General features: G+C 45.7%; 1 protein-coding gene across 2 annotated transcripts in view; it reads right to left on the reverse strand.

Annotated features, from left to right (window-relative positions):
- Positions 1-14,823, reverse strand: part of RHCG (Rh family C glycoprotein) — a 217,559-nt gene that overhangs the window by 79,812 nt on the left and 122,924 nt on the right. For both annotated transcript variants that reach the window (XM_075345938.1, XM_075345937.1), the window contains exon 2: positions 6,651-6,837. In XM_075345938.1, coding sequence (XP_075202053.1) covers positions 6,651-6,837 — 187 coding nt within the window. The remainder of the gene's footprint in view (positions 1-6,650; positions 6,838-14,823) is intronic.

The following is a 14,823-nucleotide window of genomic DNA, read 5'->3' on the forward strand; positions in this document are numbered from 1 at the left end:
GCTGGGAACTAAAAAAATAGGGAAGCCCTTTATTTCATGAATTTCATGAAAAAAATTAAAAAAAAAAAAATCGACATAGGCTTTGCCCCATTTTTGTGTCCAGCCAGGTACAACTAGGCAGCTGAGGGTTGGAATCCGCAGCATAGGTTGGCCTTAGCTTTCTGGGCGCCTCTGCTGCGAATTGCAGTCTGCAGCCGCCCCAGAAAATGGTGCTTTCATAAAAGCGCCATCATCTGGCGCTGTATCCAACTCTTCCAGCAGCCCTGAAGCCGGGTGGCTTGCTGGGTAATAATGAGTTAATACTAGCTTTGTTTTACTAGCTAGTATTAAGCCAGAGATTCTTAATGTCAGGCAAGTTTGACCCGGCCATTTAGAATCTCCAATAAAGGGTTAAAAAAAGACACCACACAGAGAAAAAATACTTTAATAGAAATAAATACACAGACACACTTAGAGACCCCATGTTTAATACTCCCTGTCATCCCTCCACGATCCTGCTCTTCTGTCTTCTTTCTCCTTCAACCCATTCAGCTCTGATACATCAGACAGCACTGCATTGGAGGAAGACACTGCTGCTCCGTGCAGTCCATTCATTCAGTGAGTGAGCAGAAGCTGCGTGCTGTAAGCGGAGACGTCACCGCTGACAGGCGGTTTACCATAGCAACGGTGCTCCGATCACGTGATTCCCGGTGCTGCAATTTACTGGCTGTGGCATCTAGTCCTTGCATGTGGGCTGAGTCTGTAAAGAGCGCACACATGCATGGACGGGGAAGCGGACCATGTGCCAGAGCATCTCGCCGGTACACGGAGATGCTGGAACGATCACCGCGTACCAGAGAGATGCACTGACAGGACCTAGCAATGACGTCTAGCCATGTGACCAGTCTGTAGCCAATGAGATAATAGACACGTGACTGGTCACATGCTATTTTGACGTCACGATAGGTCCTATCATCAGTGCTGGTTACCGGGAAGACGCAGTGATAATCGGAAGGAAAAGCGGCGGGAGACAGAGTGCAGGATGCGTCGCGGGGACCTGTAAGTGTTATGGCAATGTTTATTAACTGTATGTGTACATGTATAATGTGTTTTTATGTGTTTGTGTTTGCCGCCCATTGTTTTCAATGGGGTTCGAGTGGTTCGTCGAACGGTTCGTCGAACGAAGCCTCCGTTCGACGAACCGAACTCGAACGCCAGGGGGTGGCTCATCTCTATAAGGAATATGCACTTTTAAAGGAAAAAAAATCTTGATAAACTGTTTCCCTTATAGCCAAAAATACAGTAAATTGTTTTCGTTTGATTATTATTGCAAACAGCAGAAATTTATAAATTTTTCTAATGAAACTTTCAATGAGGTTGAATAATTATGGCTGCAACTATATAAATAAATATACCCATAGACTTTCACTAACTATATGTTGAAATCACAATGCGGTCACATGTGAACAGACCCTAAAATTAATCAGATCCCCCCTGACCAAACTTGTAAATTACTCAGATGGACCAAAACAAAAAAGTAAAACTGTTGACCAGACTTTTACATTTATTAGACCCCAGATTAGATCCCTAATTAAAGTCAGTGCCTAGCCCAGACTCCAAGATAAAAACAACCCTTATGCTAGGCCCTAAAAAAAGTCATACCCAAAGATCGGACCTGTAAATTAAGTACACCAGCAAATGAAAAGAAGCATGTACATAATCACTCATCATCATCACTAGTCCTCTTTAGCTCAAGGTTCCACTATTCACAGGGTCCTGGTGCCAACCAGTGCCACTGCATAGGTCACTCTAAGGCAGGACCCCAGTGCTTAGGCATCTAGAAGTGTACAGTACAACTTATTGCTCTTTAATTTTCCTGTACCATTGAGTGCTTTCCTCCTCATTCAGATTTATGGTAGTGCTCAGTGGTTCATAAGCACTTACATCAGCTTAAGGTGGAGGCACTTGTCAGTGAATTCTTCTGCTGGGTAAGATAAGTGTTTTTAAGCCTCATTTTTAGTAAAAATACACACCACCATGTTGGTGTACTATGCTGTAGCTTACCTCTCTTACTACTGCTTCCAAACCTGTTTAGTACCAAGATTTAGCTTTGGAAGCCGGAAGATCCAAGGTGGGTCCTCCATGCACTCAGACTTGTTTTTACAATGCATCCTTGTTTAGTACCAAGATTTAGCTTTGGAAACCTTAAGATGTAAGGTGGGGCTTCCATGTACTCATACTTATTTTTACAATGCTTCCCACATATGCTCAATTACACTGAGATGTGGAGATTTTTGGTATTAACACCTGGATTTCCAACCATCCAGAAATTCCAGGTCAGCCCATACTTTTTTTGCCCTATCCGTAAAAAAAATTATGGCATTCGTGATTTTTTTAAGCTGAAGACATTTATACAGATTAATTTAACTGTACTTATCCAAATTGTCTCTCCAGGAAAGGAGACAAACTCTAGCGCAGTGCCACCTATTGGAAGTGGCGATCCTAAAAGTCAAAAGTGGATTTTTAACAATCCTTTGTATATGACTTAGGATTTATGCCAGATCAGAATCCCAATTTGCAGACACGGTCTTTCGGGGTGCTTGCCCCTCGTCAGTGCAAAGTATGGGGTGTCTGATCTGGCTCATGAGAAGCTATGTGGGGACCACGGGGGAACACTGTTCTCCTTAAGCAGACTTTGCACTGTACTTATCATCATTTTACAATTTGCAGTGACTGCAGCCCATCTCTTCATATCAGAATTATGGGCTGTGCCCAAGTATCACTTATACTCATATTGATTTATCATGATTTTCAAATGTGTCAGTAAAGAATATTGTTTAGCCGTGATTTTTTTTGATAAGCTGTCCAAAAAAGATAAAAAGTCAAGTCGGCAATCCTGGTTAATACCTTGCACTATTGGTTCCTTAAACCATTTCTAAACATTATTTGCACATTATCCTGCTAAAAGATGCCACTATGAGGGAATACTTTTGATCTATAGGGTTATACTTGCTAAAAAGTGAACATGCACTTGACTCGGTAGACACAAAAAAAAAAAAAAAAGATAGGGAGTAGGAATGAGCGAATCTGAACTGTAAAGTTCGAGGTTCATACCAGACATCGGGTGTATGGGTCCCAAACTCAAACACGGAGTTTTTTTTTTAAAAAAAAACTTCTCTGTCCGAGTTTGGAGTTCGGGTGCTGTTCATATGCAAATAAAGTTTGTTGAAAGGAGTGGGATCCCCTATATTTTTGATAACCAACCAAGGAAAAGCAGATAGCTGATGGTTGCAGCCCCCAGCTGTCTGCTTTACGTGTGCTGGTTATCAAAAATAGGTGGGAGCTTATGTCATTTTTTTATTTATTCCCAATCAACATTTGTTTGCAAGGCAATTATCTACATTTTGCTTCCTTTTGAAGCCTCCTAGCTCTATTACGACCACTTTACAGGCATTTTATGGCACGTACGTTTTGGCCTCCATTGGCTTAAAATGGGATTCACGGTCCGGGTCAAGTTTGGGTCAATTCCGGGTCCTGAGCCGAACCTTTAACTAAAGTCCGGCTGAACCTGGTGAACCTAAACTTCCACGTGTCCACTCATCCATGTTCCTAAGGCAACCTTGTTCAATCACTCTATGGTCCTGTTATGATGTTCATATGCCCATTGTACAGTATGTTCGTTCAAATGTGGAGAGTGCCTAAGGGGCACTTTGCACACTACGACATCGCAAGCCGATGCTGCGATGCCGAGCGTGATAGTCCCCGCCCCCGTCGCAGCTGCGATATCATGGTGATACATTATCGCTATGGCAGCTTCACATGCACTCACCTGCCCTGCGACGTCGCTCTGGCCTGCGAACCGCCTCCTTCCTAAGGGGGCGGGTCGTGCGGCGTCATAGCGACGTCACACGGCAGGCGGCCAACAGAAGCGGAGGGGCGGAGGTGAGCGGGACGTAAACATCCCGCCCACCTCCTTACTTCCGCATAGCCGGCTGGGACACAGGTTGGAGATGTTCCTCGCTCCTGCGGCTTCATACACAGCGATGTGTGCTGCCGCAGGAGCGAGGAACAACATCGTAACATCGGTCTTTCCCAATTCATGGAAATGACCGAGGCTACACCGATGATACAATTACGACGCTTTTGCGCTTGTTAATCGTATCAAAAATGCTTTACCCACTTCAATGTTGAGAGCGACGCCGGAAGTGCGTCACTTTTGATTTGACGCAACCTGCGATGTCGTAGTGTGCAAAGTGCCCCTAATAGTCCACTACTGGTGGTTAATTTGTGTTCTTTAGGCAGGTTTAACACACGCATGTAACATGGACCATGCTTGAATCTAAAGACATGGACAAATCGCAAGGTCTCCTGACCTGAGCTCATTGCTTCACACATGCCAATAAAGCAGTCTTATCACATTGGCAGGTGCTCGGGACAGGTCTTCTGATCCTAGCACAGACCATGTTTCATAGATGTGTGAAATTTGCTGAAACCTCAATAAAACATGTTACAAAAAAATCACAAAGAAGTATGGTATTGTGTGTTTAAGTAATTTGAACATTAGGATTTTTTTTATTATAACATAAATGATCTTCTCCTGTCTATAAGGATTCAAAATCTAAATTATCAACTAGTCTACCTAATACATCTTTCAAACTGACTCCTGTTCCAAAAATACTGACATTATGGATGTATAGATTGAGTTAATTATCACTTTAATAGATTATAACACGTTTCACATGATTGAACACACACAATAATATGCTGCTTTGCCCAGTGGCATAGCTTAAAACTCATCTGTCCTTAAAGGGGAAATGTCACCAGGTGTTCCCTTATGTGCTGTGGCCACGACCAGTGAGCCCTTATATACAGCATTCTAGAATACTGTATATAAGAGCCCAGGCCTTGCTGTATAATGTAAAATGCACCTGTCATGCTGTACAAAGGGCTAGTAACACGTAGTATAGCGTATTCCTCACTAGGTGGCAGCAGAGTAGTGAAGGAGAGTCAAAGTAACACTATAACAGAAAGGTAGCTGAAGTACAGCAGAGTAACTTCAGCAGGCAGTTAACAGGCGAACCATCAGGGGGCAATAGAGTAGTCACACAGTCAGGGTCTAGCCAGGAAAGTCAAGTCACTGCAAAGGGAGGAACAAAATCAAGTCAGAAAACAGAACCAAGTCGGAAGCCAGGAGATCAGGAATGCAGAGGGAAACACAAACAACAAACAGGAGCGGGAAATCAGGGACTGGGACAGATGGACGAACAGGGGAGGGTACAGGTTGGGGTATGGTAACAAGGAGACAGATCAACCAGGAAATCTCACTAGAGTCAGTCACAGGCTGCAGAGCAAAACTATAACCAGCACAGGAATGCAAGTACAAAGACCAGATATAGTGTCTCATGAAACCAGAACAAGGCTGATGGGAGTTAACCCCTGACATGACCAGGCTATGTCTGAGAAACTCTGGAGCGGAGAATACCGGTCCTGGATCATGGAAACACCTTAATAAATTCACCTAGGGGGTGGTCCAGTCTGATAGGTGTCGCCGGTCTCGGTCAGGTGCCTTCTCTATCTTGTGCGATCGCTGTCCTCCTGCCCAGCCCCATGCGCAGGACACGTTCTGCGTCATTCACAGACATTCATTGCACTCCTGCGCATGCACACTTTGATCTGCTCTGCTGAGGTCAGAGCAAAGTACTGTAATGCGGAGGCACGAGAAAAGGTCAAAGAGCACCCGCGCATGCGCAGTACAATACTTTGATCTGCCCTCAGCTGGGCAAATGAAAGTGTGCATGCAAAGTATCACAATGGAGGCCTCTTTGTGAATGGGTCAGGACACCTCATGCACACGGGGCTGGGCAGGAGGATGGAGATCGAGGAAAATGGAGAATTCGCCTGACCAAGAGCAGCGACACCCATCAGACTGGACTGCCCCCTAAATGAGTATTATAAAGGTGTTTTTTTTTACATTATACAGCGTGGCCTGGGCACTTATATACAGTATTCTGAAATGCTGTATATAAGGGCACTCTGGTGGTGGTGGAGACAGGTCCTTTTAATTGTTTTGACCTCCTCGTATTCACAAAAGAAACCATTTGGACCCCCCCTAGACTCCATGGCCTGAGTCTAACTACAACTCCTATACACCCAATAGTTATACCACTGGCTTTGCCAATGATAAAACATATATACTTTCATACAATAAAGTATATTGTTCCTATAATTTAAACCATTTTACAACCTTATACCCCAAAAGGCAAAAAATATTGACAATCTCTCTGTTTTCTTACAATACACTTGAATGTACAGCTAAAATAGTGCCCTGTTTCTGCTACGTCCAAATATTTTGTAGAACAAAATCCATGAGATGGCAATTGCTTTCACATTAAATGTACAGGACACTGCATAACAGGACAAGGCAAGTGCTGGACTGTTGTGTAATTTCTTGATTAAGTTCCCAGTTGTCTAACATCATCAGTACATTTTAGAAGCACCATGTTTTCATGTTTCAAGTAGATGGGGGATGTAATGGTGTTAACCATTACACCAAAAAAAACCTTTTTGTAATCTTTGCCATGGAGACCACTGACATGTAGGAAACTTTTTAAGTACATATAGACTGAGCTTAGAAGTTTAAAAGAGAAAATAGGTCCTTCAGGACTGATCACCTTGTTACGCTGACATGAATCTTGCCACCTTCAAATGTGTGAAACCATCCCTGCATAAGAATAGCCCATTGTACTCCAAACGCTGCCAGCAAGAAGTTGAACGCAACACTGCCAAAGCCATATTTCTTCAAGAAGGTCATCAGAAAGCCGAAGCCAACAAAGATCATCACATGGACATCCTGGAAGCCTACAAAGTAAGAAGAATAGTATGAATTTGTTTTTCCTATATATAGGTAGACATCGTCTCATGCAGGTGAGATATCTTTATATATTTAAGGGGGTAAGATATCGGAGGCATATACTTAGGTCATCAATGTCAGATCCCTGCCACTGATCTGATGCAAGGTTACCTACTTGATTTTCTTTTAGTTTTCAGGACAGGTACTCAAAAAATCATGGACAGACAACATTTTTTTTACAGACACATTAGATGACTATAATAAAACATTAAGATTATAAGTGATATATGTCTACAGACCATAAATCCAGTATGATGACATTAGCTACATTCACTGTAAGCTGTAAAATGGTGAGCAATGCAGTCATAAAAATCTGTACAAGTTTCTCTAGCTTCAAAAAATCATGGACGCATCAAATGTTTCTTACAGACAGGAGGAAATCATGCCCTATTTTTATGGACTACTCTGTCATTTCTGGATGGTTGGCACCTAGTTATATTTTCAGGTCCTACAGTTTCTTGCAATTCACAGTGGTGTCCATATACTGTGCAGTGGTCATTCTTGGGTACAGCAGCTCAGATCACTTTTACTAGGAATTGACTACATGGTATATGGGACCTGTTGTTACGGTTGCTGCGAGCACTGGAGACTATGTCCAGATTTCTTGCTACTGCACATGTGCGAGCGCTGGAGACTAAGTCCAGATTTCTTGCTACTGCACATGTGCGAGCGCTGGAGACTAAGTCCAGATTTCTTGCTACTGCACATGTGCGAGCGCCGGAGACTAAGTCCAATCTTGGAGCCATTGCACATGTGCGGGTGACATCATCGCTGACACGAGGTCACATGTCTCTGACACCTTCTATGCCGATTGGTCGCTGGTCATGTGCTTGTGACATCTTGCTCGGTGATAGGCCAGCATGACGTCACTCCTGTCGTTCTGGAAGCGGATTGGCTCTGGTGTCCTCCATCTTGGATGAGGCACAGAGTCTATATAAGACCCTGACACACGCCGCATGGTGCTCAGTCCTCTTGGTTCATGCATATGAGTAGACGCTCTGTGCGCGTTCCTCTAGGCATTCCTCTGTCTATGCTAGGTGAGCGCTACCGGCAGGGTAGCGTTCTTATACCTTACAGCTTCGGCTGCTGTCCGTATCCTTACCTCTTAGGGGAGCGGACATAGGCAGGTGCCCGAGGCACATGGTCTGGCTGGGCCTTGTGATTGTACTCGTAGGTGGACGTTGCCGCTAGGGTAACGTTCCTTATACTGCGTCTGGCAGTTGTTCGTATCCTCGCACACTAGGGGAGCGAACAGAGGTAGGAGCTTTGTGCGGCTTACGCTGCTGTTCGTCTCTTTTGCACCACTAGAAGAGCGGACCTAGGCAGGTGCCATATCTAGTGGTTCGTGTCCTCGCACACTAGTGGAGCGAACGCAGGTAGGAGCTTTGTGCGGCTTACGCTGCTGTTCGTCTCTTTTGCACCACTAGAAGAGCGGACCTAGGTAGGTGCCATTTCGCACACATTGCCTTTGTCTCTGTGATTATTAACAGAGATCATTCCACACACCCTCCAAGTAAGGGAGGAATTGCTTTACTTTCTTATTATATCCTTCTGTGAGTTAACAGAGGTATTGCACTCTGCCATAGTCTGCAGCAGAGTCTTTGCACGGTGGACCCTGACTGTCTGATACTCCTTTCGGTTATTATCAGACAGCCCCCCGTAACATTAGGACTGAGCCAAGGGTCTGGCAGTTATGGCAGAATATCAGCAGTTACACCGTTACATACAAGTACTTGAGTCACGGCTCAAGAGTATAGAGGATAAACCTCAGACCATGGTGACATCTGCACATGATCCTCGACTTGCTCTACCAAACAGATATTCTGGCGATGCCAGATCATGTCGTGGTTTCATTAGTCAGTGTCAGATACACCTAGAGGTTAACTCTTCTCGCTTCTCTACGGAGAGGTCCAGAGTAGGCTTTATCATCTCCTTACTTCAGGACAAAGCCTTAGAATGGGCGACTCCCCTATGGGAGCGCTCTGATGTGGTTACTCTGAGACATCAAGACTTTCTTGATGCTCTTAAGGCGGTATTCATGGGTCCGCAGGTTACCCATGATGCGGCCCTGAGACTGTTAGATCTATCTCAGGGTTCGTTATCCGCTAGTTCTTATGCCATTGCTTTTAGAACTCTGGTGGCAGAACTAGATTGGCCAGAGAAGGTGTTGATTCCTATCTTCTGGAGAGGGTTGGCTGGCTATGTCAAGGATGCCCTTGCTACTTGTGAAGTCCCTGCTTCTCTGGAGGACTTGATCACAGTAGCAACGAGGATCGATGTACGCCATAAGGAACGTAGACTCGAGGTCTCTTCCTCACGCCCTAAGCATCGGGCTATTCCAGTTGTTGAGGGTCCACTACCATCTTCCTCAGCATCTGAAACATCTCCCACTCCTATGGAGTTAGGTCATACGTTCTCCAGACTACGCAAGTCTGGTCCTCCTATATGTTACGTATGTCGTCAGGCTGGGCACTATGCCAACAAGTGTCCTAGTCGTCAGGGAAACTCCCTGGCCTAGTAACCATTAGAGGGGGGTTACTAGAGACGTCTTCTGCACCCTCTAAGTGTTGTATCCCAGGTCAGCTCTCGTTATCTGAGAATACATGGCCTATTATGGCTTTTGTGGATTCCGGAGCTGACGGGATTTTTGTGTCCTCAGGATTTGTAAAGGGACACAATATTCCCTCTATCATGTTAGAGGCGCCTATTCCTGTCCGTGTTGTTAATGGAACTATGTTGTCTGACTCCATTACATTGAGGACAGTTCCCTTGCGCCTTTCCCTGTCTCAGGGTCACATAGAGGAGATTTCTTTTCTTGTTTTGCCTGAGGGTATAGACGACGTCCTTCTGGGTCTTCCATGGCTTCGGACTCATGCTCCTCACATTGACTGGGAGTCTGACAGCATTATTAGTTGGGGTTCGAAATGTCAGTCCCGATGTCTTCCCTTACCACCTAAGGTCGTTGCAGTTGCATCAACTGATCTCTCTCCCATACCTACACCCTATTTGGATTTCGCTGACGTGTTCTCCAAACAGGGTGCTGAGGTTCTTCCACCCCATAGGCCGTATGACTGTGCCATAGACCTTATCCCAGGTTCGGTTCCACCTAAAGGCAGGGTTTACCCCCTGTCGATACCTGAGTCGGAGGCCATGTCGACCTATATAAGAGAGAGCTTAGAGAAGGGGTTCATTCGTAAGTCTGTCTCTCCCGCGGGAGCTGGGTTTTTCTTTGTTCGGAAGAAAGAGGGTGATTTGCGTCCCTGCATAGATTACAGGGGTCTCAACGCAATCACAATAAAGAACAAATACCCATTACCTTTAATTTCGGAGCTCTTTGACAGACTGAGAGGAGCTCAAGTTTTTACGAAGTTGGATCTGCGGGGTGCGTATAACTTGGTACGAATTCGAAAGGGTGACGAAGGGAAGACCGCTTTTAACACCCGAGACGGTCACTATGAATACCTCGTCATGCCTTTTGGGTTATGTAATGCACCCGCAGTATTTCAGGACTTCGTAAATGATGTGTTCAGGGATTTACTGTTATCCTCAGTAGTGGTGTATCTGGACGACATCCTGATTTTTTCTCCTGATCTGGAGACTCATCGTCAGGATGTCGTTCGTGTCCTTTCCCGTTTAAGGGAGCACTCATTGTTTGCTAAACTCGAGAAATGTGTATTCGAGCAGTCCTCATTGCCTTTTTTGGGTTACATTATCTCACAAGAGGGTCTGGCTATGGATCCTGCGAAGCTCTCTGCTGTCCTGCAATGGTCCGAACCTCATTCCTTGAAGGCGGTGCAACGCTTCTTAGGATTTATAAATTATTACAGGCAGTTCATACCCCATTTTTCTACTTTGGTGGCCCCTTTGGTGGCCTTGACTAAGAAAGGTGCTAATCCCAAAGCCTGGTCTACTGAGACATCTCAGGCTTTTGAGGCAGTAAAAAGACACTTTTCAACTGCTCCCGTTCTTCAAAGACCCGATGAGAGTAAGCCCTTCCTCTTAGAGGTTGATGCCTCTTCAGTGGGTGCTGCTGCGGTCTTGTATCAAAAGAATGGTGCAGGTAGAAAAAGGCCGTGTTTCTTTTTTACTAAAACCTTTTCACCGGCAGAGAGAAACTATACCATTGGGGATAGGGAACTGCTCGCCTTGAGATTAGCCTTGGAGGAGTGGCGTCACTTGCTGGAAGGAGCGAAACATCCTTTCCAGGTCTATACAGACCATAAGAATCTGACGTACTTACAAACCGCTCAGCGTCTGAATCCTCGCCAAGCCCACTGGTCCTTGTTTTTCTCCCGCTTTCACTTCTCCATCAACTATTTGTCTGGGAGTAAGAATAACAAGGCAGACGCCCTGTCTCGCTCTATGCTTTCTACCCAGGAAGAGAATGACGAACCTCGTCTTATCCTTCCCTCCAGGGTTTTTCATACGCTCTCCCCTGTGACGTTAGACCAAATCCCACCGGGCAAGACATTTGTTCCGCCTGATCGACAGAATGATATACTGTCATGGGCCCACACCTCAAAGGTGGGTGGGCATTTTGGTATTAGGCGGACACGAGAGTTACTGGAGAGGTGGTATTGGTGGCCACACTTAGCCAGCCACGTCAAGAGATATGTCAGTTCCTGCTACTCGTGTGCTCGCAACCGTCCATTACGGCAGAGACCGGCTGGGCTCTTGCATCCTTTACCAGTGCCAGATAGACCATGGGAGGTGGTAGGCATGGACTTTGTGGGTGATCTTCCATGTTCACAGGGACATAGATTTGTGTGGGTCATTACGGACCATTTCTCCCGGATGGTTCATCTCGTACCGTTATCGAGAATCCCATCTTCCAGGGTACTAGCCAAACTATTCCTCAAGCATGTCTTTAGGCTTCACGGGATGCCAGATCGTATCATTTGTGATAGAGGCCCGCAATTTACTTCCCGTTTCTGGCGAGATCTTTGTAGCCTTCTGCAAATTGAGTTGAATCTCTCTTCGGCATACCATCCGGAGACTAATGGTTTGGTTGAACGTACCAATCAATCTATGATTATATACCTTCGACACTTTGTTGCTGAGAACCACGATAACTGGTCCTCCCTCCTACCCTGGGCAGAATTTGCCCTTAACAATTCGCTGGCTGAGGCCACTGGGCAGACACCGTTCGTACTCAATAATGGGCAACACCCTAGGGTACCGGTACCGTTTCCCGCTGCTGCACCTCCTCCTCTTGTGGCCGACTGGGCAACTAATGCCAGAGAGGTTTGGGATCGGACTCAAGAGTCGATCCAAGCAGCTAAGGACCGTATGAAGACGGTGTCCGATCGGTTTCGTCGCCCGGCTCCTGTCTTTTCTCCAGGGGACTTTGTGTGGCTCTCTGCAAAACACGTGAGACTTAGAGTGAGCTCTGTCAAATTTGCTCCTCGCTTCCTGGGTCCTTATGAGGTTCTTCGACAGGTAAATCCTGTAGTCTATCAATTGAAGTTACCTGTCCATCTTAGGATTCATGACAAATTCCATGTCTCACTGCTAAAGCCGGCTATTTTACCTCATGCTCGTGAAGTGCACTCTCCTGCCTCTGATTCCTCTCGCTCTAGCTATGAGGTACGAGCCATAGTTGGTTCTAAGATGGTTAGAGGGCGCAGGTTCTTCTTGATAGATTGGGAGGGCTATGGCCCGGAACATCGCTCTTGGGAGCCTGAGGAGGCTGTCCATGCTCCCGACTTAGTTGCCGATTATCTGCGTCGCCGGGAGGGGGGCCCTTGAGGGGGAGGTACTGTTACGGTTGCTGCGAGCACTGGAGACTATGTCCAGATTTCTTGCTACTGCACATGTGCGAGCGCTGGAGACTAAGTCCAGATTTCTTGCTACTGCACATGTGCGAGCGCTGGAGACTAAGTCCAGATTTCTTGCTACTGCACATGTGCGAGCGCTGGAGACTAAGTCCAGATTTCTTGCTACTGCACATGTGCGTGCGCCGGAGACTAAGTCCAATCTTGGAGCCATTGCACATGTGCGGGTGACATCATCGCTGACACGAGGTCACATGTCTCTGACACCTTCTATGCCGATTGGTCGCTGGTCATGTGCTTGTGACATCTTGCTCGGTAATAGGCCAGCATGACGTCACTCCTGTCGTTCTGGAAGCGGATTGGCTCTGGTGTCCTCCATCTTGGATGAGGCACAGAGTCTATATAAGACCCTGACACACGCCGCATGGTGCTCAGTCCTCTTGGTTCATGCATATGAGTAGACGCTCTGTGCGCGTTCCTCTAGGCATTCCTCTGTCTATGCTAGGTGAGCGCTACCGGCAGGGTACCGTTCTTATACCTTACAGCTTCGGCTGCTGTCCGTATCCTTACCTCTTAGGGGAGCGGACATAGGCAGGTGCCTGAGGCACATGGTCTGGCTGGGCCTTGTGATTGTACTCGTAGGTGGACGTTGCCGCTAGGGTAACGTTCCTTATACTGCGTCTGGCAGTTGTTCGTATCCTCGCACACTAGGGGAGCGAACAGAGGTAGGAGCTTTGTGCGGCTTATGCTGCTGTTCGTCTCTTTTGCACCACTAGAAGAGCGGACCTAGGCAGGTGCCATATCTAGTGGTTCGTGTCCTCGCACACTAGTGGAGCGAACGCAGGTAGGAGCTTTGTGCGGCTTACGCTGCTGTTCGTCTCTTTTGCACCACTAGAAGAGCGGACCTAGGTAGGTGCCATTTCGCACACATTGCCTTTGTCTCTGTGATTATTAACAGAGATCATTCCACACACCCTCCAAGTAAGGGAGGAATTGCTTTACTTTCTTATTATATCCTTCTGTGAGTTAACAGAGGTATTGCACTCTGCCATAGTCTGCAGCAGAGTCTTTGCACGGTGGACCCTGACTGTCTGATACTCCTTTCGGTTATTATCAGACAGCCCCCCGTAACACCTGTGGTGTTCTGGATCCATACACTGTTAATTTCCAATATTCATGGATCCAGAAGCATAGAGTCTAGTTCACGTAAATAAATTATCCTCCTCTACTCCTCTTTGGTCAGACCTCATCTAAAAAACTGTGTCCAGTTCTGGGCATCACATTTTAAAAAAGACAACAAAAAATTGGAGTGAGTTCCCAGAACAGCTACCATGATGGTAGGACTGGTTAAAGAATATGGGAATATCTAGCTTGCAAAAAACATGGCTAAGTGGAGACTTAATAGCTGTCTACAAATATCTGAAGCAATGTCACAGTGTAGAGGGATCATCTTTATTTGCATTTGCACATGGAAACAAAAAGAAGTAATAAGATGAAACTGAAAAGGAGAAGTCTGTTTGCCTGTGAAGGTGATCAATAAGTGGAACAGACTGCCACATGGGGTGTGTGATCTCTTTCAATGGAAGTCTTCAAACAGAGACTGGACAGACATCGGTCTGAGATGGTTTAGTGAATCCTGCATTGAGTAGAGGTTTGGACACAATGATCCTAGAGGTCCCTTAAAACTCTAACGTTCTATGATTCTATGATATCGACAGCTTGTTGCAGTGACGTGGTGGAAGGAAAACACAGCAAGTGCGTTATCTGGTTATGTGACCACAGTCATGCGGTCAACAGCCGCGATGATGCATGCATTGTTGAAGGTACATGATGCTCCCGAAAGAGCGGCCATGTATCGGAGAACACATCTCCATCGGCACCCCACCACGTAGGCACAACGACGCATGTGCTCTTGCTGGATTTGTGAGATTTTCCTTGTATATATGCCTGTCATCATGAAAACTATGTGTATAACTCAGATTCACTGCATAGGTAATTACTGATTACTGATATGATGTCACAATTTACACATAATAAAAAAATAATCAAAGCCATAAATAATTGGCTATAGTAGACCCATGTCATCTCAAATTAACATGATTTATAAACAAGAGTATATACAGATATATTGAATTCTAAATAAGACAAGTAATACATATA

Source organism: Anomaloglossus baeobatrachus, chromosome 4 (genome assembly GCF_048569485.1).
Source record: "Anomaloglossus baeobatrachus isolate aAnoBae1 chromosome 4, aAnoBae1.hap1, whole genome shotgun sequence".
Taxonomy (NCBI): Eukaryota; Metazoa; Chordata; class Amphibia; order Anura; family Aromobatidae; genus Anomaloglossus; species Anomaloglossus baeobatrachus.